At 41.6% G+C, this 27947-nt stretch overlaps 1 protein-coding gene across 2 annotated transcripts; it reads left to right on the top strand.

Moving 5' to 3' along the window:
- The first annotated feature begins 136 nt into the window (after positions 1-136).
- On the top strand, positions 137-27803 carry LOC121300028 (huntingtin-interacting protein 1-related protein-like). 2 transcript variants are annotated; one of them, XM_041228371.1, is made up of 32 exons: positions 137-445; positions 11454-11517; positions 12060-12202; positions 12836-12892; positions 13192-13272; positions 13790-13866; positions 13952-14013; positions 15625-15765; positions 16076-16133; positions 16694-16769; positions 17210-17347; positions 17646-17704; positions 17971-18043; positions 18569-18752; positions 19148-19236; positions 19773-19889; positions 20154-20255; positions 21210-21404; positions 21801-21948; positions 22097-22183; positions 22368-22475; positions 22578-22714; positions 23357-23467; positions 23888-23946; positions 24402-24432; positions 24904-24966; positions 25159-25259; positions 25810-25915; positions 26242-26365; positions 26708-26769; positions 26900-27115; positions 27590-27803. In XM_041228371.1, exons 1-32 carry the CDS (start codon positions 350-352, stop codon positions 27632-27634), a joined length of 3210 nt encoding a protein of 1069 aa, XP_041084305.1. In that variant the 5' UTR covers positions 137-349; the 3' UTR covers positions 27635-27803. The 2 variants fall into 2 exon arrangements, with proteins under 2 accessions (XP_041084305.1, XP_041084306.1); XM_041228372.1 differs by lacking the exon at positions 137-445 and adding an exon at positions 8041-8310.
- The last annotated feature ends 144 nt before the right edge of the window (positions 27804-27947 follow it).

Below are 27947 nucleotides of genomic sequence, written 5' to 3'. Positions count from 1 at the left end.
GTGCATCGGCTTGGAGATTGTGTACGGGTTTTGTAAAACCCAGCTCGTTGCTAGGTGTGTTCCGTGCAACCCGGGCTGGGATCCACGTATTAAAACATGCACAACACCCATTCTTCTTTCTCCCATGATGCTACTGCTCTCGCCTCAGCCCTGTGCCGCTGCTGTGTCTCCTCCTGACTCGCTCGCCAATGTCCTGTTTTCAATCGAGACTGAATAGATGACCGGCGCTTCAGTCAGAGCTGGCGTTTTCACTCTGGAAGAACGTTGCGCTCGATTCATTTAGCGTTTTCTGTATTTTTTTTTTATTTTATTTTCAAAGTCGGATTTAAAACAAAATTAAACCGCCTTGATGATTAATACAATCAGACAGGTACCTTCCAAGGTACTAAACCGGAGATCCACGAACACTTTGGAAGCGGAGAGGGAGCAGTTTGACAAGGTGCAGGTACGGTAACGATGATATTATAATCTTTATTGTATGTTGTTTCCAGCGTTCATTTTTAAATAGCAGGGTTTTTCTATGGTTCAATACGCTCTTGTGAATGTGTGTGTGGCACAAGTAAAAGGCCTTTAGAAAGCAGTCGCATTTAAATCAACGATATCCTCGTCGGCAGTTTACAATAAGGGAAACGGGTACAGGTCCGGCTTGTTATTGCAAATGAACTGAGGAATTAGCACTGTTTGAAATCGGATGATAAGTACGTTGTATTGGGCAATATTTATGACTTTCAAAGAGTTTGTGTTGAAATGATATATATATATATATATATATATATATATATATATATATATATATATAGTTATATATATATAGTATGGGTTTATCATAATCAATGTCTATGTAGCAACTCTAGCTGTGAAAATGGAACTCCAGTGATAAGTATTGTGACAATTAGTACACCAATTAACCAAACGCAGAAACGTTTAAGTAAATTCTACTAATGTGTGCTATTTGTGATTTAATACGCAACCTACTTTATTCAGCAGTATATTAACAGTACACATTATAATTTTTGATGCAACTGTTAGGAATTCTCAACTATATATTGTGACACCACCCGTCGCCCCAACCTTGAACTTGCGGGTTGAATTGGGGGGGTATATGCATGCAAGCAGCACTTGCTTTCCCTGTGGAATAAGCCAGGCGTGCTCATTTTGTAAAATGCAATTCGCCAGGTAAAATGTTAGTTTAACGCACAAATATAGAATATTTTCCACAAATATCTGTTCGCAACTTTGTGCTGCATTTTCCCGGTTAGTTTAAACTAGTTTGCAGGACTTCAACGGTTCTGTTTGATTACATTTCGCAAAGTTATAAAGAAAAAAAGAAAAAAACAGCTTGACGTTACCTCCCTCCTGCTGCAATGCTATATTATTTGCTTTTAGAGTACAAGCAATTGACAGCTAAACAAACACACCCAACAGGCTTACTGGCAGTAAAGTTCATTCACACCTGCCGGTTAGCTGCCCTGTAGAACCTGCAAACCACTGTTTCGTTGAAGTCCTACCTAGGTGTAATTGTACAACTGCTGTGACCCCATTGCTGTTTGAACCAGCATTCTAGAAACGATGGTTTGAATTGAAATATGCCTCGCATTCCTCATAAGAAATAGGTCTGTGAACTAGGGGGCGCTGTGGTCTAGTTCACTAACCTTTTACCTGGCTTGGAGATCTCTTTCTGAATCTGGTTCAGGGGACTAATGATCAACAGGGACAGCAGAGGACAGTGGACCACATCACAAAACGACCGTCCAGTTCAGTAGAATTGGAAGACATTCCTTTGGTAGCACTGTGGACACGTTTTCTATCAGATACTACTGTATATATCTTTTTGAAAAAAAAAAAAAAAAATTCTTCCTACAGGAAGCCAGAAAGTAATATTTATCAAAAAGAAGCCAGAAATGTCCTTCGGTCTTTCATTATAACATAAACTTTTCACAACTATTGTATTTTGATATCCTATTGATGTTTTATATATTATATATATATAATATATATATATATATATATATATATATATATATATATATATATATATATTTATATATTATATATTTGTATGTGTGTATATATAATGTGTGTCTGTTATAATTATACAGTATATAAGTGTGTGATAATTATACAGTATATAATACACTTTGCTAATGATTTACATACTGTAACATATCGACTGTTTTCAAACATGTTAAAAAGGAACTTTTTATCTATTTTCTTATTGTTTTTTAATTGATGGTATATTTCAGTATAAATCCAGGTGAATTGCAGGTGCCAGTGTCCCTGTGGTTCATGTACTGAATTTAGCCTGTTCTTTCTGGGCTTGTCCAGAGGAAGTGTCCTTCAAGTGTGAACATACTGTATTACCTCTGTGAAGGTCAGGTTGAATGAAGTGCACGCTTTCAAACCTATTATTTACCACTCCAATGAAAAGAGCCAGTGATCTTTATTTTATTCTGTCATTTTCAATCTATTTCTGCATCTCCACATTTTGGAGTTTCATTTTTGCATTTTAACTGATTTTCATAAGGTAACAACTATATTTAAATAAATCAAAATTTTTAAACCCATATGGGCACCAGCTGTCTTAATGACTTATAGATAAGCAAAGCTATATATACACAGTGAAGCTAAGTGACTCAGCAAAACATTATAGAATGTGACTTGACTTTGTAGTGTAAAAACAAATGTGTAATAATTACGCATGAATCTTAGAGTGGATGAGACACATTTGTGCTATAATTTACTTCAGACACCTAACTAAAACAAGTGTGAAACATTACACTCCAGTGTCTAGTGTGTCATAATCGCATAAGCGTCAGGGTCTGTTGCTGTATCTCTTTCTGACAGACATCGAGAGATTTTCTGATAACGGGAAGTTCCGCTTTCCATTTTACAACTCTTACTGCATGCCTGATAAGCGTGTGCCTTTTGTAAAGAGAGAAAATGTCAGTTACGAGGAGTTTGATCAACGAGGCAGTAAATTGCTCCTCCCTGATAGCTGCCTGGATATCTTTGCATAGTAGTCCTGTAGATTCGGGCCAGGTGTCTGCATTTATTACTGCACGAAAACAGTTCAGGGCAGGTTAAGCAGCAGGGACCTGATTGGTCAGAGTTCGAGATCCTAGTGGTCACTTCAATAACTAAACCAGGGAGGTTCTGAAGCCCAGGTCTCGGTGCAGTACTAGTGGCTGTTTCTAACCTTAGACAGGTCATGTAAAGTAATACAAACCCCTGGCACTGTAGTGAGTGATGGTATGCTTCACTGTTGATCACACACAGTCCTTGCACTCTTGTCAGCCTTTCACATTTATTCTATCTGTGCACTGAGAACTATTGGTCAGGTCACTGCTCCCTAGGATTTTGGTTAGATTTCAAAGCTTTGTTTGAACTGTAAACACTGTTGCTGTTATTTAGCGTGCTCACTGTCTTTAATATGGTCGGTTCACTTTGCAAATGGAAAGAGATCAAGCTAAGTTGCTGGCATTGCCTCCTGAGAATGTGCTTGCTGTTTAGTGTGTAGTCTGATGTGTTTTACTGAAGTCTTCTTTCTAGTTGTCACATCACTCTTTATTCACACCAAAAGGGTAAATAGGCCCTAGTTAAAGGATTACAGTTAACAGTTGTTTAAGCTTATTTAGGGTTAATACAACATCTTGAATATTTTACCTGCGTGGTCTTGGCGCAATGTTTTGTTATTAGTTGTGGTATAAGCCTCTCTAACACAATTGAAATCAAATTGTTTCACATAGTTTTTCACAGTTTGGTCTGGGATGAGTTTGGTGTCATTTCAGTTTTTTCTGTATTTGTTGAAGTGGGCAGGTGATGGTTTTGCCATTGTGCATTACCAGTACAGTGATTGATTCACTGTTCACATTTAACAGTGTGAAGCAAAAAAGAACACAAAAATAACCAAAACCTATACAGGTAATGAAGACTGAAGGACACATTTAGTCCAATTCTCTGTCACGTTTGCCTTTTCAAATGTGACCGAGACTGAGTGAAGCAGCATTAGCCTGACGCAGTTGTGCTGGGAACCAGCTGATTGCCTCAGTATTGTAGCTGATCACTTACCTGCTGTACTGTGAGAGAGTTGTAATAAGAGAGTCCCACCAGTGACTAATGATTGTAGCTGAATCAGAGCTGCATTGCAATGACTCTTCCCATATTGTCTTTCCAATGTGCCGAGATAGTTAGCTTCACTTACAGCTGCAGTGTCTTATTTTTGTTTTCGTTCTTGCAGTCGACATTTTGGTTTTCCACAGCCAGCGTAACATTTCAACGTGAGACAGCCGTTAACAGTATGCTGCTGGACTAGAGCTGGATTTCTCAGGGGTTTGGTTGACTGAAGTCTCTAGTACTTGTCATATTTAAAGCATAAGGCAGCAAGCTGGTAACAGCTTTAGTTCAATGTACAGTGCTCTTAACACAGATGTTTTTAGGAAATGACTAGGTTTATTAATATTGCACAGTCTGAGTTGTTTTCTTCCATCACTTTGTGTAGATTAACCCTTTCCAGTGATTCCTTGGGGATATCCCCAATAGCCCTTTAAAATAGTGTGCTCCTGCAATCACATCTTGCTCTTTAGCTTCTAGTTTACTTTTTCCAAAGGACTACATACCTATATATTTTTCAGCCATTACAATGTAGAGTTGAGTAATGAATATGTACTGTAGTAGCAATAACACCCAACACACTACTTCTTTTGCTCTTGCATATCAATATTGCCATTGAGAAGCAGAACAGTACAGTAAAGAAAGTGTCAATGCAAAATGATCTGCAATCGGCTGGCAACAGGACAAACTAAGATGGGCTGGATGGCTTCCTGTCGTTCGTAAATATGTTCCTATCTTCTATATAGTAATGAAGTTCCCTGAATGTGGATCTTCTGTTTGTGTTGATGGAGTCTCAAGTTTGGAGCGTGGACTGAAATAAAGATCAGATTTTTCATTTGTGGTACAGTAGCCACTAGCTGTTGAATGCGGTGTTTATGTTAATTCATTCATTTACAAGGGAGTGCTCATGTACCTGTGGCAGGAAGCAATATACTGGCTGGTATTTTAAACACAGACTGACGCAGTCTATACTTAACTATAGCAACAGCATGGCTCTTGGATTGGAGTGTTTCAGAGTGGAAGAATGACTGAATTAATGCATGCATGCATGCTGTTAGTTCTATTGCCTCATGGTATTGACAGAATGCTGCTAACCCTGTCACTGGCACTGATGTGCTAGAGAAGCTAACTGCGCTGGCATGAAGACACTTGCTTGACAAAATCCTCTGCAGCAGAACTGAGTGTTCCTCAAGAAGACATGGGTCTAACTGAGTGCTTTGTGTCATTGACAGTTTGACTTTGATAGCAATACAGTTACAGCTTTTGCTCTTGCATGTACAGTGCAAAATGCAAAATGATCTGCAATTGCACGTATTGCTAATATACAGGCATAGTAATAAAACCCCTGAATATTGATCTTCAGTCTGACCTCACTGTTTGCATCTAATTATATATTGCTGAATTACAAAGTGCCATTTTTATGCTTCCTTTTAAATAAATGTTACATACACTTGTAGTTGTTCAGTTGTCAAGCAGAGTGGTGCAGATGTACAGCTACTACTCTGTATAGAATGGATTCTAGAAATAGATTCCAAATGGGCTCTAAATCCATTAATTTAGGGTTCGTTCATTATTACGTTTAAGCATTTCAGATGCTGATACAGTAATGCTTTTTAGAACTGTTATCTTTTCATAAATAAAGAGCGAGGTTAAAGGATTTTTGGAAAACTTCCTAATAACTGATTTGTGTGTGTGTCCCAGTTTTGGAAATGGCTTAGTGAGAGTTCCCTTGTTTCTTTCTCTTCAGGAAATATAAACCAGCTTCTGTATAGCTACCACCACCCACTCTCAAAGCTCTTCTGTGCTTGCAGAAAGTCAAAGAACACACAGCAAGGTTATAGGTATAGGCAAAAGAGTTACTGTTTAGTATGATAGCTGGATCACTCCAGGTAGACCTTATCAACACTGTTGACGGGTCTGCTTATATACCTGTACATGTGATCTGTCTTTCAGCAGTTCAAAATCCTTTTATTTTTACCATTTACTATTCCGTTGTCATTTCTACTGCAGTCTATGTTTCTGCTCTCCTCAGTCCTAAGTTATGTTCTCTTTTCAGGAATCCTGCAGTTTGATGGCAACCTTGACTAGTGAGTCCAGCATATGTGTGGTTGGTTCTTCTGAACCAATGATGCAGACACTGCGTATTCAGATGGCCTGCTTATAAAACCAGAAAGTAAAGATTTCAGCAAAAATCTTTGCAGAGAAGCAGAGAGAATGCTTATACAGCAAAGGTATCATTTCTGACCAGTATACCTTTCACAGAAGCTCTGTAAGGCAGTAAACGTGAGAATAATTCAGAATGTTAAACAAGATGATGTTGTCAGTCGGGGTGAAGGTGAATGGAGAAACCATTGTTCTGTAAGATAAAGGAACAGGGAGAGGCAGGGTTCTAGTAGTTGTGGGTCACCTATAACCGAAAGGCATGTGTTTTTGGTTTGTAAAACAGTGCAGTACCCAGTATTATAAACTATGAGAAAAAGGCAAGCAATGTCATGGAAGGGATTTCATGGTTCTGAGTTGAATTTAGCAGCTAGTTTGGCAAAAATTTTACTGGTAACGTCAGAGCTGACGAAGGAGTAATCACTTTGTCACTGCGTGCATAATTGTACCATGTTGCCAAGTTTCCTATCTATCTGTCTATCTATCTCTATCTATTTATCTATCTGTTTGATAATACATGCATGTTTTTTTTAACGTTTTGGCAGGGCAACTTCTCGAACTGTTTTAACATTTCTAAGGATGTTACAAATCCTGTTTTTTTTTTTCTGTAGTGTGAGTTACTCCTCTTGTGTGTCCCCCGCCCGCCCCAGTGTACACCATAACAAACTCGCCACTGTGTGCTAATGGACCGGCAGAGCTTTGCAGCTCTCCTGCAACAATAGCAGGGCTGCCGACTGAGTAGGAGGTGTTAAACCTGGCTCTTAATACAATGAGGGAGTTCTGTTCAGCCTGCCAATGGTCAGGCCCACCTGTTATTTTAATTCATTAAAATGCGTCTTTGTACTGGCGATGCTGTGTGTGTATGTACTAGGCACACAATAGATGCTATTGTACAGCAGCTGGATAAAGCAACACCCCCCCCTGTCCTTCCTGGAATTCATCACGTTGCCTGCTCTGTGCAGATAATATTAGAGTACACAGTTTTAGGGTCACCGTGGTCTTTTGATAAGTTCAGAAGTTGTTTTTAGCACAGAGTTTAATGTATTCGGTATTGTTATTAGTCTTGTAGTACTGTATCATTATGGAGTTTATAATTTGTTAAATAGTTTCAGGACAGTTAGGACACTTTTGGCCTGTTAATGCTACAAAACTGTTAACAAGACTTCTTTAGTCTGTGTTTTATTTTTTTAATTATAAATCCCAAATGAATTAAATCTGGGATTAAATAGATTTGGTATTTTTATTAAGCTAATTTCATGAACAAATAGTGATATTAAAATGTCCATGAAGTACAAGTTTCTGCACACAATCCCTTTTTAAGGGTTTGAAGATTTAAAGGGAATTTAATTGAAAAAAATCTCAATGTTAAAGAAAGCTAAGCCAATTCATGACTTCAAACTTGGAGTAGGAGGAGCTGTAATGTACCCTAGGAGCCTTTTTATGCTGTGTTAGAAATGCATGGGCAGGCTTGCTAGATGTAGAAACATCTAAACACAAACAATGCAATCTGCTCTATGAAATTAGATTGAGATGAGTTCAATGTTGTGCATGTGTGACAAGTCTCTAGGAGCCGAACAACCCGCCCTAGTTTTATTCTTCTGATTTCCGAAATGTTATTGTGGTTTGATTGGGTCTGCAAAGGAAACAAGTGTTGTGAGCTGGTACTATTGGTGCATTGCTACTCATTTGCATTCGCCAGCATGCCATGCTTCATGAAACCATTCTCATTCCTGTTATTCTGTATGCTGATGTGCGTATGTTTAAAAAGCTGCTCTGCTTCTACCTTTCGTGGGTCTGTTTTTAATTCAGTATTTCCTTTTTAAACTGAAGTCCTTATTTTGTGCTGTACTCTATGTGACCTTGGAGGCTAGACCTCACATCTCTGTTGAAATAAGCTGATAAGGAGCAGCATAAACAGCTGCCTGATGCATACAGGAGCGTTCAGTCTGGATCGCTTTCGCCTCCGACTAGGACACAGCACCCGGCTATCTGATGATCTCGCTGAGAAGGGAGTCTCTGTGCAAAACCAGGGATGAGGTGGTAAGCACTGCGGCTTTTACTGCTCTCTGATTTCAAAACGTTATCCATCCATGTGTAAGTCTGTGCCAGTGAAAGGGTATTCTCGATTTGTTGCTTTTCCTTTATGTGCAGGCGTGTGACCTTGCCTGACCCATTTATTCTTTCAGTGGGGCTGATGCTGCTGGTTTATCATCATATGAGCAATATCAGAATTGATACTGTATTTATCCAGGGAGGGAGATGTAAGGATCTTAATGGACTCTGAAATCCATTCTTTAGTTGAAGGACATGAGCTCTGTCAGCTGCAGGGCAGTCAAACAATGCCATTACCGTGCTTCAGCTGCAATAGAATAGAATTGAGAATAGAATAAAGGTCATTAGCTTGCTGGTTAACCTTAATCAATCTCGCTCTAAAATCATGTAGCAAATGACCATTGTGCTATATTGTAATTGCCTGAATTAACTAATATTAGATTGGTTAACATTTAAGGGCTGTAAATGTCTGTAAATCAAGACGCAGGCAAGAGTGCAGTGTAAATGCATTATCATTTCAACCCCCCCCACACACACATCCCCCGGCAATGACTATACAAGAGCCGCATGCACGGACTGTGGTGCCAGGCACTGCATGCTGTGACTCGCTGAGTGCTGCTTCAGTAACCAGTGCTGATGCACTCGTGGTACAGTAATGCCTTGTCAGACTGGAGCTTCTTGTTTTTTCATTTGCATTTGCCAGGGCTGGTTTGATATTAATGAACCAAAGATACAGTTCCCATCACGAGAGGTCTTCGTTAAATTGGATCACTCTACTTGTGTGTCTCCGGCTCTTGGATCCCTTTTTAATTGATGCCACAATAGGCCACTGTCTTAAATGAGGTCATGAGTGTGCCCTTAAATGATGTCTTTATGCACTTGGGTATACCAGCTGCAGAATTCCTCAAACAGGCTGCCGCCTCCTCCTGTGAGATGATTTCCATGACCTTTATTCATAAGTAAGCCATTACGAATTCAGAATCCATTTCCTGGGTGCAGTGCTTTGATGCTGGGGCGAATGGTAATGGCTTTGATGAAGGACTTGTGGTTGAAACTGTATCCTTGTTCTGATGAGTATTTCACCCTGCAATACTCTTCCTGTGTTGTCAGACAGATCTTTATTTATGTGTTTGGTATATGCACATGGAACGGAGGGCTACAGAAATACTTGGGCATTCGTTGCGCAGTGTTTGAGTGTGTGCTCAGATTTTGGTTTTCCTGTCATTATCGTGCATGATGAAGCTATGCCAAATACCACATTTAGCTTTGAAAACAAAGCCAGCTTAATGTTAATCACACAAGTAATCACACAATTGAAGTTGTTTGCATTTACTTAGGCACCCAGTGGCCTTGCCAATCAGATACAAAACAGGACTAGAAGTAATCCAGCAATCTTACTGAGGGGGGCGTGAGTAAATCGTGAGCAGGCAAAGAGCCGTTCCAGCCAGGTCCTAAATGTTTTTAATCCTGTTGAACCTTGACTTTCCTCTCTCCTGGAGTAAGCCCTTGAATGGAATTCTTTAGCAACTTGTATAATTACTTTTGATGACTGTTCTGGCTTTTAAAAAACATTTCTAGGTGCAAGATCATTGCAGTACTGTAAGTAGATTACAGTAGTTTTTCATATTGAAAAAAAAGAAATGGATAACACTTATTATAAAACTTAACATTTTAGTACAATATTTGAGGTGATGTCACTTGGCATCTAAGTAAATGTCATACAGTTCTACTTTGATCTTAATCAAGTCCTAAGTGAATCGTGCTTTTGTTTCAGAAGAGGCGCAGGTGCTCTGTCACCCTGACCTCTGCAGCTGTCTCATTCTCTGTATAAACTGTACATTTCATGGGAATGTAAATTTACTTGCGATGCGGATAAATGGCGAGGTAACGATGCACAGGAATCTCATTGTGGAGCCTGTTTGCATTGCAGTTTGTCTGTTTTAGGGACGCATCTTTCACGAGACACTTCGAAGACTTGAAGCCGAAACTCCTTTCAGGAGTGACTCTAAATTTGATAGGAACATCTCACAGTGGCTGACTGGAACACACTGGTCAATGTAATAATGACAGCTATCATGATTTGTGGCAAACATGCTCTGGACAGCGGTGTGAGCTGCTGCCATCCTGATGTGTAGTAACCCTTCTGTTTCCAGAAGCTCCTATAAAGGTGGAAGTGCAGTCACCGAAGTCCATGATAAGCCCTGGAAATGCTCTGCAGAGAGAGCAGCTGTGTTTGCTAACTGTGTTTTAAATAACACCTCTACAGCTTTCCAGCACCTGTTATTGAGGTGAAAGAAGGGTGTTTGAACCAAGTCTGCTCGGCAGCGCTCTGTGTGGCACCACCCTAGCGCTCCCCAGCCTTGTAAACAAATACTTCTGGAAGTTTCACTTTAATGTGTGTGTGCAGGAATGGCACACCTGTTAGTGTAGGTGGTATCTGAGATAAGGTTCTCAAAAGTGTAGATTTGAAACTTTTGAATGGGAGTTGGTCCTCTTATCGCCAGCCTTTTTATTTTTTCAGATGACACTTGCATACAAATTAATCTGAATCGTAGAGAAAACAGACTGCTTTAAAAATAGGACTTGCATGCAATTTGTATGTATGTAACCTGGGTAATGAGTCAGTGATACAGTATGCAAAGGGGTAGTGGTAAAACACAACTGTGCAGCTTTACTTTGATTTAATATTGCAGTTTTCTGTTCCTCAGTCCCCCTCCACCTCGCCCGCTGTATCTGAAAACTCTTCTAGTGATTTCACACTGAAGGAAGCTGGTTCACTAGCTCACAATCTACAGGGCCAAGCCCCAATGCTGTCAGTCGGCCTTTATTCCAAAATAAAGGAATAAAAAATCCAGGATGCTTAAGGATTGATGTCTATATTAAGGGCTGATGTCATGGATGAACGTAGCAGCTGTTGTCACACAGTTTCTATTGTTTTGAGGTTTTAGCTAAAGTGTAGCCGGATTCCTTGTGTTTAACATGTTTAAATATGGTCTAACACACGGGTTGATTAAAAAAGAGTTGATTTGAAAGTGCCTCGCTGGCTGCTTGACTGTAACTGTGTGTTGTAGAGTACAGTGCTCTTCTGATTTGTGAATGATGCTGGAGTCTGCTCTTTTTCTCTGTTTCAGTGCATCAGCATCAGCAAAGCCATCAGCTCGAGCGAGGCCCCTGTCAAGGAGAAACATGCACGCAGTATCCTTTTCCACACTTAACACATTGCACAGTCATGCCAGATAGTCCTCCTCCTATTACCTGACACTAACCAACAACTGCAACATTTCAACACGTTTCTTTGCTATCTCGTCTGTTTCATTCCTGTCATGTAGGCTACTCTAATTCTATGAAGCCAGGTATTGAACCAAGCAAACTAAGAACACAGGGATGGAAATAAGACTTCTATTGCATAGCAGTTTAAACCATTCCTGGTTTTATTATTTGCTATAGTTTTTAATAAGACACACATGAGCTTGTTGCATACGCACTGTGGCTAATCAAGCTCATAGTAAAATCTGGAATGCATGAAACTGCTACGCAATAGGAGTCTTATTTCCATCCCTAGGACAGAACCATATATGTTGTGTTCTAGGGTCTAAGCGTTTTACTCCGTTAAATAAATAGGAGTTTGAAAAAATGCCCAGAGGACTGTACAAAAAATATAACTTCCCCTCATTGAGCTGATACTTGGTGCTACTGCATCTTCACACTGAAAGGGTTTTTCCTTGATTCCTGTGCATGAATTATTTTGGGGACACACCATGAGAAAGGCGCCTTCACCTTCTGGTCCTACGCCATCGGCCTCCCGCTGCCCAGCAGCTCCATCATCAGCTGGAAGTTCTGCCACGTCGTGCACAAAATCCTCCGCGACGGGCACCCCAATGTGAGTAACCCATGTGTGGTGCTCAGGGAAGTGAGCCATCATTTAAAACCTCCTTTGTTATACCCGTGGGATTTGTCGTCTTTACAGCAGCGCTGCACTCCCCCGTTGCATGGGATTTCAGTCCCTGGTTTTGTATTCCAGCAATGGGCAAGCAGCTGTTCTGAGCTTCAGCACCATGGAGCTTTATGGTATACGAGCAACAGAGGGAGTGGTTTATACACCTGTGTAATTCACAGCAGCACATGTAAAGCACAGATCTGAGCTGTAATAGTCTGCTGGAAGCATTTTTTTTTTACTAAGTTGTGTCTTATCCTACTTTAAAAGTCAATGATGAGATGTCTGATTGCTAGGAAGGTGTTTTCATCTGGCTCCAGGTTTTAAGAAACAAGGTCCTTAGAAAATAATTTAATAAAATTAAAGATTTGCATAAGTTATTTTTTTTTAAATCTTAAGATCTACTTTTAAAAGGGAAGTACAGTAGAAAACTGCATCGGTCATTGCCTTCTCTAATGGGGGTGTGTTGTTTACAGTGTGTTGTTTACAGTGTCTTCTGAGAAGTTCACTGGGACGTCACTGATGTCCTCTGAATGTCTAGAGACTATATGAAACTCATTTGTCCCATTGTATTTGTAGGTCCTCCAGGACTGCCTGAGACACCAGAGTAATATTCGGGAAATGGGGAGCTTGTGGGTGAGTGACTGGCGAACTGCATGGCCGATTCCTTCAAATGTTTTTCTAAAAGTAAATTTGGTTCAAATAAGAATACATTTTGCAGATTTGCACTCAACGGTCCTGCTTGTCTCTCACTCTGGCACGCATTCATTAAGATGATTAACAATGAAAGGGTTTTGAATTTCAGCTCATCTGGGATTAAGAGTTTAACTGTGTGGATGGCTCTTGAAGACTGAGTTGTTCTTGTGATGAGTGAACCAGCTGTAATGTGATATGCTGAAAATCCATACCAAACATTTCATATGTTGTTTTTCAAGGGTCATTTACATGATAAGTACGGACAGCTGGTGGCGATATACTCCTCGCTTCTGATCAACAAGATGAATTTCCATGCAAAGGTAAAGGCAGCAGTGTTTGTATTATTTCGCAGTAAGAATTAAACATTGTTGGAATGGAGGTGAAGACCAGTCTGTAATGTCAAGATATGGAATCTGGTGTTGTGTATAGGTGTTGCATTTCATGTTAAACAGTGTTAGAAAATGGGTCTTTGCACATTCAATCTGCTGATTGAGTACAAGAAGTCTATATTTGTAAATATTGTATAGGGCGCTGTCCAATTCCGGCTGATTTAGTGACTAATAAATAGCTTGCATCTCACTCAGCACCCTTTCGTTTTTATAGTATATAGATACATGAGAATACAATAATATAGTTTATTTCAGTGTGACGTCATTTCCATCAGATCTAATGCACCTCATATGAAGAGATTTCTCCTATATATTATGCAGGATAGTGGCTCCACAATTCAAATGGAATTTCTGGGTTTGTTGCACAACAAGGCCTATTTAAAGGATCTGATGTATTTAAAAATGACAATTATTTTCTTCACAAAGCTCATATTTCTCTTGTTCGAAGCGCACTCAGTTCCCAGGAAACCTGGAGCTGCAGGACGAGGAGCTGGAGAAAGCTGCTGGAACGGACATCAATTACGTGTAAGGCTACTCGAGATCATGAGCATGTACAATCCACACTCAAAAGTCTTCCAGCAGTATGTATTGATGTGTTTATTTATTCTAGTTTCCAGTTCACAGTGGACTTGTTTGATTACCTGGGCTGCGAACTGAAGCTTGCTGAGACTGGTAAGTAGTTCTGACCAGTAACTTGTGATCATCCTTCCATTCCAGGTCTTTATTCCAAGCAAGTAGTCAGTTGAACCTGCTAAGGGCTAATGATCTAATTTAAGACTTGATTGGATCAAACTCACACTGGAGGGAATAGTGATCCTATTTTCTGTGGACCAGCCTCCTATAATGTGCTCTTTCTATCCTGTAATGTGTACTTCCCGCATTGTAAACCAGGACAGCATTGAGTTGATAAACAGGTTTGACACAGGTTCTCATTGTTCAGTGTTAAGTATTAAAGAGGCATGGTGGTGCAATAGTTGCAGCATGTGAATCCATTGTCTTCAGCATTGTTTTAACCCAACTCAGGGAGTTTCCTCAGGTCCTGTGCAGTGGTACAGGAGGTATGTAACTGTACAGTGTGTTTACTTGCTAGTGTCAGCCCCAGGCAGCAATCGCAGCATGCTGTGACCAGGAAGTCAACCTCAGTGCCGTCTCACAGATATCATTAACAATTGGCATGTTCTGCCACACCCCATTCACCTGCCAATAACAACACGCTCTGCGTTTGCTAGAGGAAGTCTTTAACCCTTCCACTGCCGGGATCTGGCGGCCGCCTCCTGCTTTTTCTCCTTCTTTCCAATTGATGTGAAGCTGAAAAAATGAAGGAATTGGCATACTAGCTTATAAGGCAGGAGTGGTCAGTTACGGTCGTGGAGGGTCATTCCGCTCCAGGTTAACTGGTAAATTGAGAGAGTTAACTACTTCAGGGTGTTTGGCCACCCCTGTTATAAGGCGTCCAACCAGCACAAGTATGCCAATGTACAAGCACAGCTTGGTACTTTTAGAAGTTTTAATCTAAAAGTAACAATTTCCCCAGGGGGTGATTTTATACTGTAGACCCACTTCTTAGCATTTACTACATACAGTAATTATCCTGTAAATTTGTTAGCGTTGGGTTATTTAAGTAGAGCCCCTTGTGGCTAGTGTTACATTGTCAAATAAATAAGTAATGACCTGTAACAAAAGCAGCCCTTAACTAAAGCTTTCCCGAATGGTCCCACTCATTCCGCTGGCTAATTTGCAATTAAATTGGCAGTTTTGTTATCGTTCATCCATTCAACAGGAATGTGTGAGGGTTTTGTTGAAGTGTTTGCCAGTGAGTGGTTCACATGCTCTTGAGTAACAAGCCAACTGGTAACCCTTACAACCCTTTAATAAAAAACAGCCAGTTCTGAGCCTCTCAAGTCAATTGGTTAGGCGTGCTGTGAGTATTAATGCAGACACTTTGAAAGCTAGATGAAGTCAAACAAGTCAACATGGTGCCAGATATAATTGCACGTTCTTTGGAATATTCATTTAAATAAACTGTTTAGCTTTAAACCCAGCTTGCTTCCAGCTGAATCAGCACTTCAAGGCTCAACCAGAGTTTGCTAGTTCTCTGTCTTGTTTATGTCCGATTTTAGATTGTTTTCTTTCCCGTTTTGAGGGAAATGGTGATGAACTTGATTAGCCACAATGTCTAGGTAACAAGCACAGTAAGAACCTGGATTGAACTCGTATGCAAGCGGGAGTCGTCTTTCTACCCCTGCAGTGTTTGAGATCTCTCCTCTCTGTGTTTGTGTGCAGTGTTCAGGCAGCTCAACACCTCCATCGCTGTGTCTCAGACTTCCTCCGGGCAGTGCAGGCTGTCTCCAATGATCCAGGTGATCCAGGACTGCAGCCACCTGTACCACTACATCGTCAAGCTGCTCTTCAAACTGCATGCGTGTGAGTGGAGCTGTGAGAGACGCAGCCCTGTCAAATTGCAGTCTCAAATACTTTGACCCCCAAACACAAACTGCTTCTTCCACTGTGGGAATTGTTTGTAAAAGTGTTCAGACACCCTGCTGAGATCAACGTTACAAAAATAAAGGGTGTTGTGCACAGTATGATAAGAATGCCTTCACGTTTGTGGGAGGCTAGAAAACACGCCAGTACTGTAGATAGTTAAGAAATTCATCATTAAGCCTCAGATAATTATCCATGAAGAGAATCCTTACTGGACTTTCAATTGCTCTTTGGCTTATGTCCATTGCAGGTTTGCCGGTGGAAACGTTGCAGGGTCACAGAGAGCGGTTCCATGACCAGTTCCACAGGTAAGTCCAAGGATTAATGCTTTAAAAGGGACTACAAACAGGAGCTTGCTTTATTACAGCCGTGAATGCATTTGAGACGGCTGCAAGTGGGGGAGGTGTGTTTTTGCTCTGTTAGCAGCAGTCTTGGTCTGAGTTGAAGTCTTGTAAGTGTACTGTATCCATGCTAGTCCAGACTCTTCCAAACAGGTCTTTATTTCTTCAAGTGAGCCGCCCCAGCCCTGTTGCAACCAAGTCTGTGTTTGTTTAATGGAATCTAGGTGTTAAATGAAGCAATAAAGGACGTGTCTGGAACACTGTCTTGAATTAGAATCGACGCATATTTAGAAAAATGTGTCAGTTACAAGTTGCTGAGGCAACAGCAGTTTCTTTGATTGGGATTTGAACTTGCAGATAGTGCCACCTGGTGGCCACATGGTATATAGTGATGAGAGTGTCCTTGAAGGGAATGTCACTGTATTTGTCAGCACTCCCATAACTGTTTATAACAATGTAATTTAGGAGTTCAAGTGATTTACAGGTATACCTACAGTGTTTCACAAACACGTGTTTTTATGTTTCAGCCTTAAAAACTTCTTCAATCGAGCGAGAGACATGCTGTACTTCAAGAGACTGATCCAGATCCCAAAGCTGCCTGATGTAAGAGGGCTAGGATCAGCATGCTAGATTACTATCCATATAGTGGTGATGGTGGAAATGGCGGCTATGTTGCATGGAAATCCAAGGAAAAAGATTTACATGACAATGTATTAACAAATTAAAAACTAGAACCATGAGTCACACATGCAGACACCAGGGTACGTCGGCAATAAATAATAATAATCGCCCCCTCCCTAGTCCTCGGTAAGACTTTCTGTCTACACCTGAAACTACTCTACTGTAGTTCTTGATTTGTTCATTCAATGAAATCCTTGCATTGTAACAGTTCTGGCAGACTCTCCACTGTGATGGTGTACTGGAGATGTTTTATCTTGCCAGGGATTGTAGACCTTGAAATGTAGTAGAAAGTCTTGGCTGACACAGAACAGAAGCACTTGCCTTGCTGTGTTTTCCAGTGAGCTCTCTCCCTCTCTGTCTAGAACCCTCCTAATTTCCTGCGCGCCTCAGCGTTGGCAGAGCATGTCAAGCCTGTGGTGGTGATGTCTGATGAAGTGCCAGACGATGAAGAACCAGAGGCTCTGATAGAGGTCACCTCCGCCCCGCAAACCCAACAGCAGGTACGTGGATATAGTGGAGGCACGTGTGTGTTTGGGAACCGCCGAACCAGCTGTGTAACAAGCTCGGGTGTGTCTGTAATAAACGGCTAGTAAAACCAGGAATGGATCAAATGGCTATGCTATGGGAGTCTTATTTCCATCCATGAAAATCCGAATTGCAAGCCTGCTGGAACGCTCCCATTCCAGTGGAAGCAGGTTGCATGTTGTCTCCCAGGACCCTGCTCTACAGTCCACACTTTATTATGGGGTAAGCAACATGGATTTGAATACGATTTTATTTACTGTGTTTATTTTCCAGAATGTTGTGGATATGTTTGACCAGGCCTTCGGACCTCCGTCCAACGGTTTTGATGACCGGTAAGATCATTGTTGACTCGGATTGTGTGCTTTTGCCCTTTAAGATGCTCTTGGTTTGCTATTTCAGTATGCAATGTCCATTAGTGTAAATGAGAAAGTCCATGGAGAAATAATCAACACGACCCCCACCCCCAGTATTACTTCGCCAGTTCCTCTAGCTGTCTGCACCCTGTTTCGTTAGGTTGTTGGTTTGCAAAATAAAATGTTGATTCTCAAATATCTGTTCTTTCAAAACCCTTCCTTGTGATGCTCGCCTCTGTTTACAGGGACGTTCAGATAGACAACCTGAAGCGAGAAGTGGAGATGCTGAGAGCCGAGCTGGAGAGGATCAAATCCGAGGTACTTTGAGAGAGATTGACGAGATCAATAAACAATAATAAAATCAATATGCAATCCGACCACATGTTAAACAAGAGGTCCTGATGCTTTCTGGAGATGTTCTTTGTTTCATCAAGCTCTGCAATGGTCCTGTAAATCCTTTCATTTTGCAATAATTCTGACTACTCTGTTACTTCACTATTAAATTGCATTGATTTTATTTTTTGCCTCGTCTGCAAAGTTGAATGCCTCAATCTTAACCACTAGAGGATAAACAGTGAAACAGTTGCATGCATTGAGCAAGTGGCAGGCGTTTTAATTTAACGATTTTAATGCACTTCACAGAATTAACTAAAACAAATGCCTCGGAGACTAACAATAGCTTAATCTGAGACTATACAGTTTTAGTAGTAGGAGTGGTCATGCTTGTGACTGTGGGAATCCTCATATTGGTAGTGGTGGTGGTATTGCTTGTAGTAGTAATAATGGTGGTATTGTAGCAGTGCTAGGATGAGCCTGTTGAAATGTGCGCTTCTCTGTTCACAGGCCCAGCGCTACATCACTCAGCTCAAGTCTCAGATCAACAGCCTGGAGGAGGAGCTGGAGGAGCAGCGCACGCAGAAGCAGAAGGCGCTGGTGGAGAACGAGCGGCTGCGCATGGAGCTGGAGAGCCTGCGGAGGCTGCGGGCCGAGGGGGAGAGCCAGCTGGGACAGGTCCTCGAGGCAGAGAGTAAGACCCCACTCCCCTGCAATAACACAGAGCGGCACAAGCTCCAGGCTGTTTAACAGTCTGTACCATTGATAGTTTACACTTTTCTCTGCACATCTTATTGCTAAAAACATTAACCGTTACACAGCTGCATTTCTCTGAAATTTGACCTTTTTTTCCCAAATTGTCAATTTGGACTTTTTTTTTTTAATATACACATGCTATCCTTGAAATGTGTTGTGCAATATAAATATGAAAGATCCCTAAATGGCCTGTACGAGGCGCCGTGCACTGCATGCCACTGACTTGAGCTTGCTATTGTATTGTAGCAAGTGGTGCAATAGTGAAGTGAATAATCTGTTCCCAGGTGTACTGATTTAGTGCTCGATTCCCTGGTTTTGTTTTTGTACTTGCAGAGAGAGCCCAGGCCACAGAGCAACGCTACAACAAGCTGAAGGACAAGCACAATGATCTGGTCAGCAGCCACGCAGAGCTACTCAGAAAGGTAACCCTGTTAACAATCATTAACTAAGCTCTTTAAATAGCTCTCCGAATGAATACGCTCTTTCCATGTGACACACTGTAGTACCCCTCAGAACAGCCTGCCACAGCGAGAATAGCAGCATTGACATTTATAATGACAAGCAAATTGTGTGTTTTGGCATTATTGTGTAACCTTTTTCAGTGCTGTTGCCAAGACGGATTGTCAACGTTACTTTTTCATTTACTTTTGTTAGATTCCACACAGCTACTAGATCTTTCTAGTTGTCTGAAGCTCATTTTGATCTTGTTAGCAAATTTGTCTTTAAGATATTGCAGCACTTTGAGTTAAATAGAAGCTGGTTTAAAAAACATTGATGCAGACGCATGTTATCCCATTGTAAAATGCTTTATAAAAGATTTGAATTGAAATGCTTATAGGAAACTGTGTTCCCTCAATGATTTAGGACTTGTACTGTATACTGAGTAGCATATTAGCACACAGTACTCCATTCCCCAAACCCGAACCAGGTGAAACCTCCAGGTTTTCTGTCTCTCCAGAGTGCGGACACTTCAAAAATGCTGAGCGCGACCCAGCAGTCTCAGGAGGAGGTGGCCCGAACCAAACAGCAGCTGGCCTTTGAGATGGAGCAGATCAGACAGGCGTCCGAGATGAAGGTAGAGTCTGCTGGAATCCATCCCTCTGTGCAGCAGGCCATGTGATAGACTGGAAAACCAAGATGAATGTCTATATGGCAATGAATTGTGCTGTTTATTATATGTAAACCGCTAAAGAATATTGAGTTATTGTTCTCTTTTGTTATTTGATTGGTCAACTCCTACCTGGTTTATGTATAGATCTGAATCTGACTGTGCTGAACCAGGTTTGAAGCTGAGTGCTCATTAACTCCAATTGTTTTGTTCTGTTCGCTCTGAATCCAGATTGAAGAACAGAATGTTCAGCTGGAAAGACTCCGAAGGGAACTGGAGGCCAGCCGGGCTGAACTGTCCCACATTCAGAGCACGCTGCAGAGCTCTGAGCAGGTAAAGCCCGATGCACATGGGGGTTATTGTTCCTGCCTACCAGGGATGAGCCTAATGAAAGTGTCTAGTGCTCTGTATTGAAGCTGGTGTAACTACAGTACAATGCCCCGATGCTGTCATTCACGTTACCTTTTATACATCTCTATCACTCACACTATAGGTAGATTTTTTTAATTCATTCATTTTGCCACAAGTACATGGGTATACCAGGTGACCATCCATATACATAATGTATCTTATGTAAAATAGAAGTAAAATCTAAATGAATTTGATTGGCTATATATGAGTATATATATAAGTCAGAGTAGTCCATTTGTGAAGGGAATGGTAGAAGGGTCGGACTCTGACAAAGCTTTACTTCAGTTTGCATGTTGCCATGTGTATATGGCATGCAAACAAGTTTCAAAGTTTCAAGTTTCAGGGCAAATTTGATGTAAATGTCCTGCCATACAAAGAGCCAACATTTCATGTTCTCCCAATGCAAACAAGAAACCTGATCAGCCTTGTAGGCTTATTGTAATAGCAGCACCCTGTGTACCATCCATGTGCAATCGTGGTACTGTACAATGCTCAGTGCTGTAGTGGCTTATATCTGCGGAGTATAAGGTTATCAAATGAAAACCAAGTCAAGCACACTGATGAACGGACTAGCTGAAAAGTTTGCCTATTAGACTTTTTAATATGTAAAAGAAAAAATCAGTGTAAGATACTAAAACTATTTAATTTTCTGAAGTTGTTAATTAAGCCGTTACACAGCCTGTCCATTTTTTTTATTCAGTCGGTGTAAACTGAGATGTTGGAGTGTGTGTGAATATTTAAATGAGGTTTTGCTTTGATAAGATTGATGATCAGTACAGAATGACAGGGGTTTGACCCCTGATTGGCCAATCGGAGAGCACTCCAAGCAGTTTTATAATGATCCAGTAACCAATCAATATGTGTGTGTGTGGTCAGTCTGGGCAGAAGCTGAGCAGCATGCTGGGGAGTCTGCAGGAGGAGGAGGGGGTGCTGAGGAAGAAGATGGCACAGCAGGAGGCGGAGCTCTGCTCTCTGAAGAGCGAGGTTCAGCAGAGCCAGTCCTCACTCCAGCAAGAGAGGGAGAGGAGCTCTCGGGAACTGGGGGAGCTGCAGGGGAAACTGAGGGAGAAGGTGAGCCGAGTACAGGGAGGAAAGACAATCCCACCCCCTAACTAGATCACTTCTCACTGCTTTCACAGAGCCTACCAGATCAATACATAGGATCTAAAACACTGGGAACATTTTAAAAGACTAGATTCTGTGCTTTTAAATTTGATCCACCCCTAATAGGGATAATGGTGTGCTAACAAGAGTTAAGACACTTCCCGTTACCAAACTTTTCTTCTGTTATGAAATAACTTTAAAAATATGTTCTGTAAGGATTCACTTATGTCATTTATTCTTATGTAATTTGTAATCATTTCGCCACACTTGAGTAACTGCTGGAATAATGAACATTTACAGAAGAGGCCTGTCCAGTACTATCTGCTGAAATAACCCTCTTCTCGCTCGTTCTTTGTGACTCAGTCGAGCCAGGAGGATCTTCTCCAGCAGAAGCTCCTGGATGAGCAGTTCAGGCTGCTGCAGGGGACGGTGGCAGAGGCTGAGAACATCATCCAGGACGCCGTGGCCCGGCTGGACGACCCCCTGCATGTCCGCTGCACCAGCTCCCCAGGTATGTGAGGAAAGCAAAACGACACGGTGCGCTGCTCCTTCCCAGTGCGGAGATCCGCTTCGCCCACTGTGCTTAAACTCAGTGTGGGTATGTCTCTGGCAGGCAGGGAGATGCATGACACTAACCCAGCTTGTCTTCATTCTTGCAGATTACCTGATCTGCAGGGCAGAGGCCACGCTGGGTTGTATCGACTCTGTGCAGCGTGGACACGCGGAGTACTTGAAGAACATGGGAGGTAATCGAGCAACAATAAACCAGTACATGGAAACACATGGCAGTCTCATTGTACTTGTAGTTCATCTTTGTATTATTTGTATTGAAATGGAGGACATTAGTATTAATGAGTGTTTTGAGTGCTGTGTTTTCTAGTTGCAATGGTAACGCACTAAGAACGTTTCTATATAAACTCTGGTTCCTAGATGCTGGGAGCCTGGTGCGACCTCTCACTCAGTTTGCCCACCTGACTGCAGACACCATAGTGAATGGGAGTGCCACTGCACACCTGGCCCCCACTGACCATGCCGATAGTAAGTACCGCTAGGCTGTTCTGTTCAGGAAATGTGAATTAACAATACCCAGTACAGCACCATCACTGAGTATTGAGAATGTGTGTTTTTCTTTAACTCCAGAGCTTACTGACAGCTGCAGGGACTGTGGGGATGTAAGCTTGCAGTTTTTGAAAGACATGAAGACCAAAGAGTCTTTGGCACATGCGAGCCCGGAGGCTATCAGACTGATCATTGAGAAGATCCTGCAGCTGGGCAAGGTGGGGTGGTGGTGGGGGGGCAGTGCATCCTCAAGTAATGGGAGAGCTTCACAAAGGACCTGCCGAGTCATGTTCCTGACGAGTTCGTTGACCTGACTTCTAGGGATATCACTATTGTACAAGCAGTGAAATATGAGTTTAATATTGGGGTTCACAGGGGAATACAAACTGAGGTCTACCTACCAGTGTGGACTGGGATTGTTAGAGAAAACTGCTCCATATCAAAAACAACAAAGTACCTTCCAAAAACACTCATTTCCTATAGTATACTGCACATAGTAGAGAATATTATGGGTGGGAGGGGGGTGAATCAAACGCTCCGTTTCCTATATCTCCATAGGATACAATTTTTTAAAACAGTTTTGAAGTTCAAGAAGTCACCCTGCCAAAACTTCATGCATTCTAAAATGGCTGCATAGATAGGAAACATAACATGGTCCAATTGTAAGCAAGACCTAAAAAGGGGTACAGTGCCTACATTGCTTATGAGTGGGCAGAGCAGCTGGTTCAAAGCCCAGATAACCAGACTGTTCACCACTTCATTGAAGTGAATAGAAGTGAGTGGCCGCTTGTCGACTAGTAATAATAATAACGATGTCTTCAGTGTTGCAGCTAAACCGTTTTGCTTTCCTCCTTGTGTAGGACCTGAGGCCTAGAAGCATGGACTTCAACCAGGAGGAGCTGGGAGACATGGTGAACAAAGAGATGGCAGCTACTTCAGCGGCCATTGAAGAGGCAGTCAGAAGAATCGAGGTGAGCAGAATGCACTGAACAATGCAATGGAATGTGTGCACTGTGAAACGCAGTCTGGACCTACTCTAGTTCTTAAAACCCCACTGAGGGATGATATTACTTTTTGAAATGGCTGCACTCCATATTTCCCACAAAAATAACATGGTTAACAGGTTACATCCCTGGTTCTCTGCAATCGGGTATGATACACAGCGTAGCTCCCCTGTACTTCACTGAATTGTGCCACTTGCTAGAACTGACCTACCTCAACACCTCAGTGCCCCCTAGTGGGTCCTCGTTCTGGACATCAGTCCTCTGCTGCAGTGCTCCGTGCATGTTGCAGTGCAATTCAAGACCCTCTTTGTATATCTTTTTTTTAATTTTTTTTTTCCCCTAAATCAGTTGTTTTCACAACATTGTACTTTGCTTGTTTTTTTGCAGGAAATGATGGACCAGGCTAGAAAAGACAGTTCTGGAGTGAAGCTGGAGGTCAATGAAAGGTCAGTCGGAGTAGACCGGGTCTTAAACAAGCAGCAGAATAATCGCAGCTGAGCCTTTTATATTGGAGAGCTTTGCCTTCTACTGCACTACCAGAGTGTCACGGCAGAGGGCACTGTGGGCACACCAATGCACAGTAATTCAATGGAGCTCTGGAGACATAGGCTGGTATTTGATCAAACTTGTTTTCTCCAGGGATAAAGTTGAACCACTGTTTATGAATGGAAACACACACCAGTAGTAATTCATGAAAAAGAAATGTATGAAATGGAGACTTTAACTTGCTTTTGTTACATTAACTGGATTTATTTTCATTGCATAAAAAAAAGGTGCAGGTTGTACTAATAGGAGTTAAAAGCTTTGATAAACTGATGCCATTTTACTCTACTGGATCACCTTAAATACATTCACGCTTGATTTTAATCATAATGAAAGTAATGTATTTATTCATTTTCAGAATTCTGAACTCCTGCACAAACCTGATGAAGGTGAGTGTGTTCCCATTTTGACATTGCTAGGGAATGTGCTCGGACCGCTGACACTGTGCTTTCTTCAGCCATAACTACAAACACTCAACCAAAGAAAAATCTAACATTCTTTAGGTCGAAGTCTTCAATATTGAAATGACACTGGGTCACATTCTTATTCTTGTACCACAGGGTGAAAAATCTTGAAATGGTTCCATGAGGAGAAATAAGTGTGTTTTATTCTGATTTTCAGGGTTACAGATGAGACTTCTTTTGCACTAGCATGCGTCCTCTTGGACAATTCTTCCAGTAACATTGCACAATGCTTTTATAATGGCAGTCTTGCTGTACCAATTTCCCTGCTGTTATGAAATGACCTTCCTTTCACAAGGAGAGCTACAGTTTTCAAATTCGGACTCTTCCACTGTTATGCAGCAGCAATGTGTTTGGACAGAGATTTTGTAATTGTAATTATATTTGTTGTTTTTGTAGGCTATCCACCTGCTTGTCATGGCCTCAACAGAACTACAGCGGGAGATTGTGGACAGTGGACGGGTAAAATCACTCATGTATATATGTGTTTTGCTCATAAGAGCCAACTTCCCAACGTTTCGGTATGTTTAACATGCCTTTGCCAAGGGAAAGTGTGTTTGAAAACAGTGGAGGTACTTCTTGGATTTTGATGTCATGGTAGCTACATTAATTTATTTTGCCAAAGCTTAATATGCAACTCTCGTTCTTTTAAAGGGGGCAGCAACACAGAAGGAGTTCTATGCTAAGAATTCTCGCTGGACAGAAGGTTTGATTTCTGCATCCAAAGCAGTGGGCTGGGGAGCAACTCAGATGGTGTAAGTCTCAGAAAAGATATTCCACTGTCCTCAATAGACCCAGGTTGCAAGCACCACTGTTCAGGTGAAGGATGGTTTTATGAGCCTGCAACAGACTTCAGTACTTTTAGCACATTATTAAAGTACCAGCTAGTCATACGAAAGTGAAGCAGTCTTAGTGTATGGGGGTTGATTTACTTTAAGCAATGACGGATCTAAAATTTTGCTTCCTCCCCCTAGATTTGTACATGTACGCTACTGGGTTCCTGACCCAAACTGTCACGATCAAAATCTGCCAAAGCAGCTTCTAGCTGATCCTGCTTTTATGTAATGAAAACATATTTACCGAGCACAAGACACTGACCCACTTTAAATATTTTTTTGGCAAACCGAGAAGCAGTGTGGGTTTTGTAAACAGTGGGTGGGGGGGACTTAAATTGTTAGGTTGCAAGAGGAATATTGCACCAGAAACATTATTCCAAGTGGTTTAAAATGTTTTCATATTATAACTTGTATTGATGTTTCTGCAGCTGACAGTACAGTCATTCCTTTTGTTTGCTGTCTAATGCAGAGAGTCTGCAGACAAGGTTGTTCTACACATGGGAAAATACGAAGAGCTGATTGTGTGCTCACACGAGATTGCAGCGAGTACAGCGCAGCTCGTTGCTGCTTCGAAGGTAAGACCTTTCACAGGATGAACGGAACAGGCTGCAGGTTTGAGTCATTCCTGTCTTTGTGTTCTGCAACACTGGCGGTGTTGGTCCTGTGTCTGCTGTGCCCCAGCTCAGGTGGAGTTGCTTAGCTCTGCTTCCACCGTCCTCCTCCAAGTCGTCTTTGGGTGCGCTCTGTTTCTTTGGTCTTCAGGTGTCCAACGCAAGGCTACCTGTCACTGCCTTTTTGTGAAGGACATGACCAATCCACGTCCATGTCCTTTTTGGTAATATTTTAACATTTTACAATGTCTATTGCCAGTGAAAATGTGGCATTTCTACACTTTTTCTAGGTCAAGGCTGACCCCCATAGCAAAAAACTCACTAAGCTCCAGCAGGCATCTCGCAATGTCAACGATATGGCTGCCAATGTGGTGGCCTCAACCAAATCTGGACAGGAACAGATTGCAGACAAGGGTAAGGAGATGGCTGAAGACCATACTCAGAAGCAAAACATTTACTGTAGAACCTGACACAACCGTACATGAGTCTTATAGGACTTTGAGTATAGGACTTTGAGGATAAGATGCAGTAGAGTCTGCATTATGCAGGCTGTGGTTGGAAGTGAACCATACTGAATATATTACAAATACTAAGTCCGTTCATACTAAATGAACAGTTTTAGTACAACTCAACCCAATGCCATGCTAAATGAACATAGTATTGTTGAGGACTACATTGTTCCAATGAAAGAATCCAGACTTGGTTAAGTTAAGCACCCTTGACAACTGCTTTGCATTTATTTATTTTACCCCACAGACACCATGGATTTCTCCGGCATGTCCCTGATTAAACTCCGGAAGGAAGAGATGGAGTCCCAGGTTTGTGTTTCTCCCACAGCCAACGTGATGCAATCACATGAACTTTCAATATCTGGCTTAACATCAGCCTTGCAGCTTGCGTCCTGTTTGTTTTGCCAGTACTGAGTTGTGGTTGGTTTGTGTTTTCCAGGTGAAGGTTTTGGAGCTTGAGACCCAGCTTCAGGGTGAGAGGAGGCGTCTTGGCGATCTGAGGAAGAAGCACTATGAGCTGGCCGGGGTGTGTGATTTTTCCTCTGAGGAGGGAGTCCTGGTCAAGGGAGCCCCATCATCTTTGACAAATAAACCCAGCATCCTTAAGAAACCTACAATGGCTCAAAAACCTACCATTCCCCCCAAGAACAATCTGGTAACTCGGATCGACTCTCCTTGTTTTAATTAAACAGGTGCATGGGCTTATACAAGGCTATGTGCTGTTAGATGTGCAAATGCAGTTACTACTTTTAGTGCAAATGCAAGGAATGGGGGATGAGGTCTTTATACATTCACTGTACTTCATAACAGCATAGTAAGTTGTGTTATTAAATTAGATGGGGAAGCATTGTACTGTAGGTGGATTTCTAAAAGGAATTTTACCTTTTATCTTTCCCTTGAACTCTATCTACAAGCCCATGCACTCATCTTGTGTTTGTACTGTAAACCAGTCTGATATTTAGCATGTGTTTGTCCCCATTGTATAACAGGAGCCATTCTAGCTTCTAAACACCTGAACCTGTAACCTATCTGGTTCTATAGCTCTGTTGTGACTTCTTACTTTGCTTTTCCCCAATTTACTCACCCCATATAGGAGCAGCAGTAGTAAATTGTTTTGTTTCTCTTTCAGTTAAATATCGATGACGGACTCTACAAAGCACATTTGCTGAATTAAAGAAGCTGGTTCTGTTGTGTCACTCTGCAGGATGCTCGCTCCTCTCACTCTCGTCAGTTACCTGAGGTTAGCAGTGCTCCGGTCTCGTCGGCCCTTCATAAAGAAACACCCAACAGCCCACTTTTTATTTTGTTGTCAAATTAAAAACTACTGCCTGCTTTTTGATCAACTTATATATTTTTTTTAAAATCGAGTTTTTCCTCTGGTGGTGGTGTTCTCTGAACCCAAACCCCCGAAATACATCTTTCTCTTATGTTACACATGTACGCACTAGCTAGTATACAGTACATGCAATGCTGTAGCATGTACTGCA

This window comes from Polyodon spathula, chromosome 25 (genome assembly GCF_017654505.1).
Source record: "Polyodon spathula isolate WHYD16114869_AA chromosome 25, ASM1765450v1, whole genome shotgun sequence".
In the NCBI taxonomy this organism is placed as follows: Eukaryota; Metazoa; Chordata; class Actinopteri; order Acipenseriformes; family Polyodontidae; genus Polyodon; species Polyodon spathula.
This window is presented reverse-complemented; position numbering and strand designations above follow the sequence as displayed.

Coding starts and splice junctions, on each gene's coding strand:
- LOC121300028 (XM_041228371.1), top strand. CDS start 350: ATGATTAATACAATCAGACAGGTACCTTCCAAGGTACTAAACCGGAGA. Junction 22,184..22,367: donor GTACTTGAAGAACATGGGAG/GTAATCGAGCAA, acceptor TCTGGTTCCTAG/ATGCTGGGAGCCTGGTGCGA. Junction 22,476..22,577: donor CCCCACTGACCATGCCGATA/GTAAGTACCGCT, acceptor CTTTAACTCCAG/AGCTTACTGACAGCTGCAGG.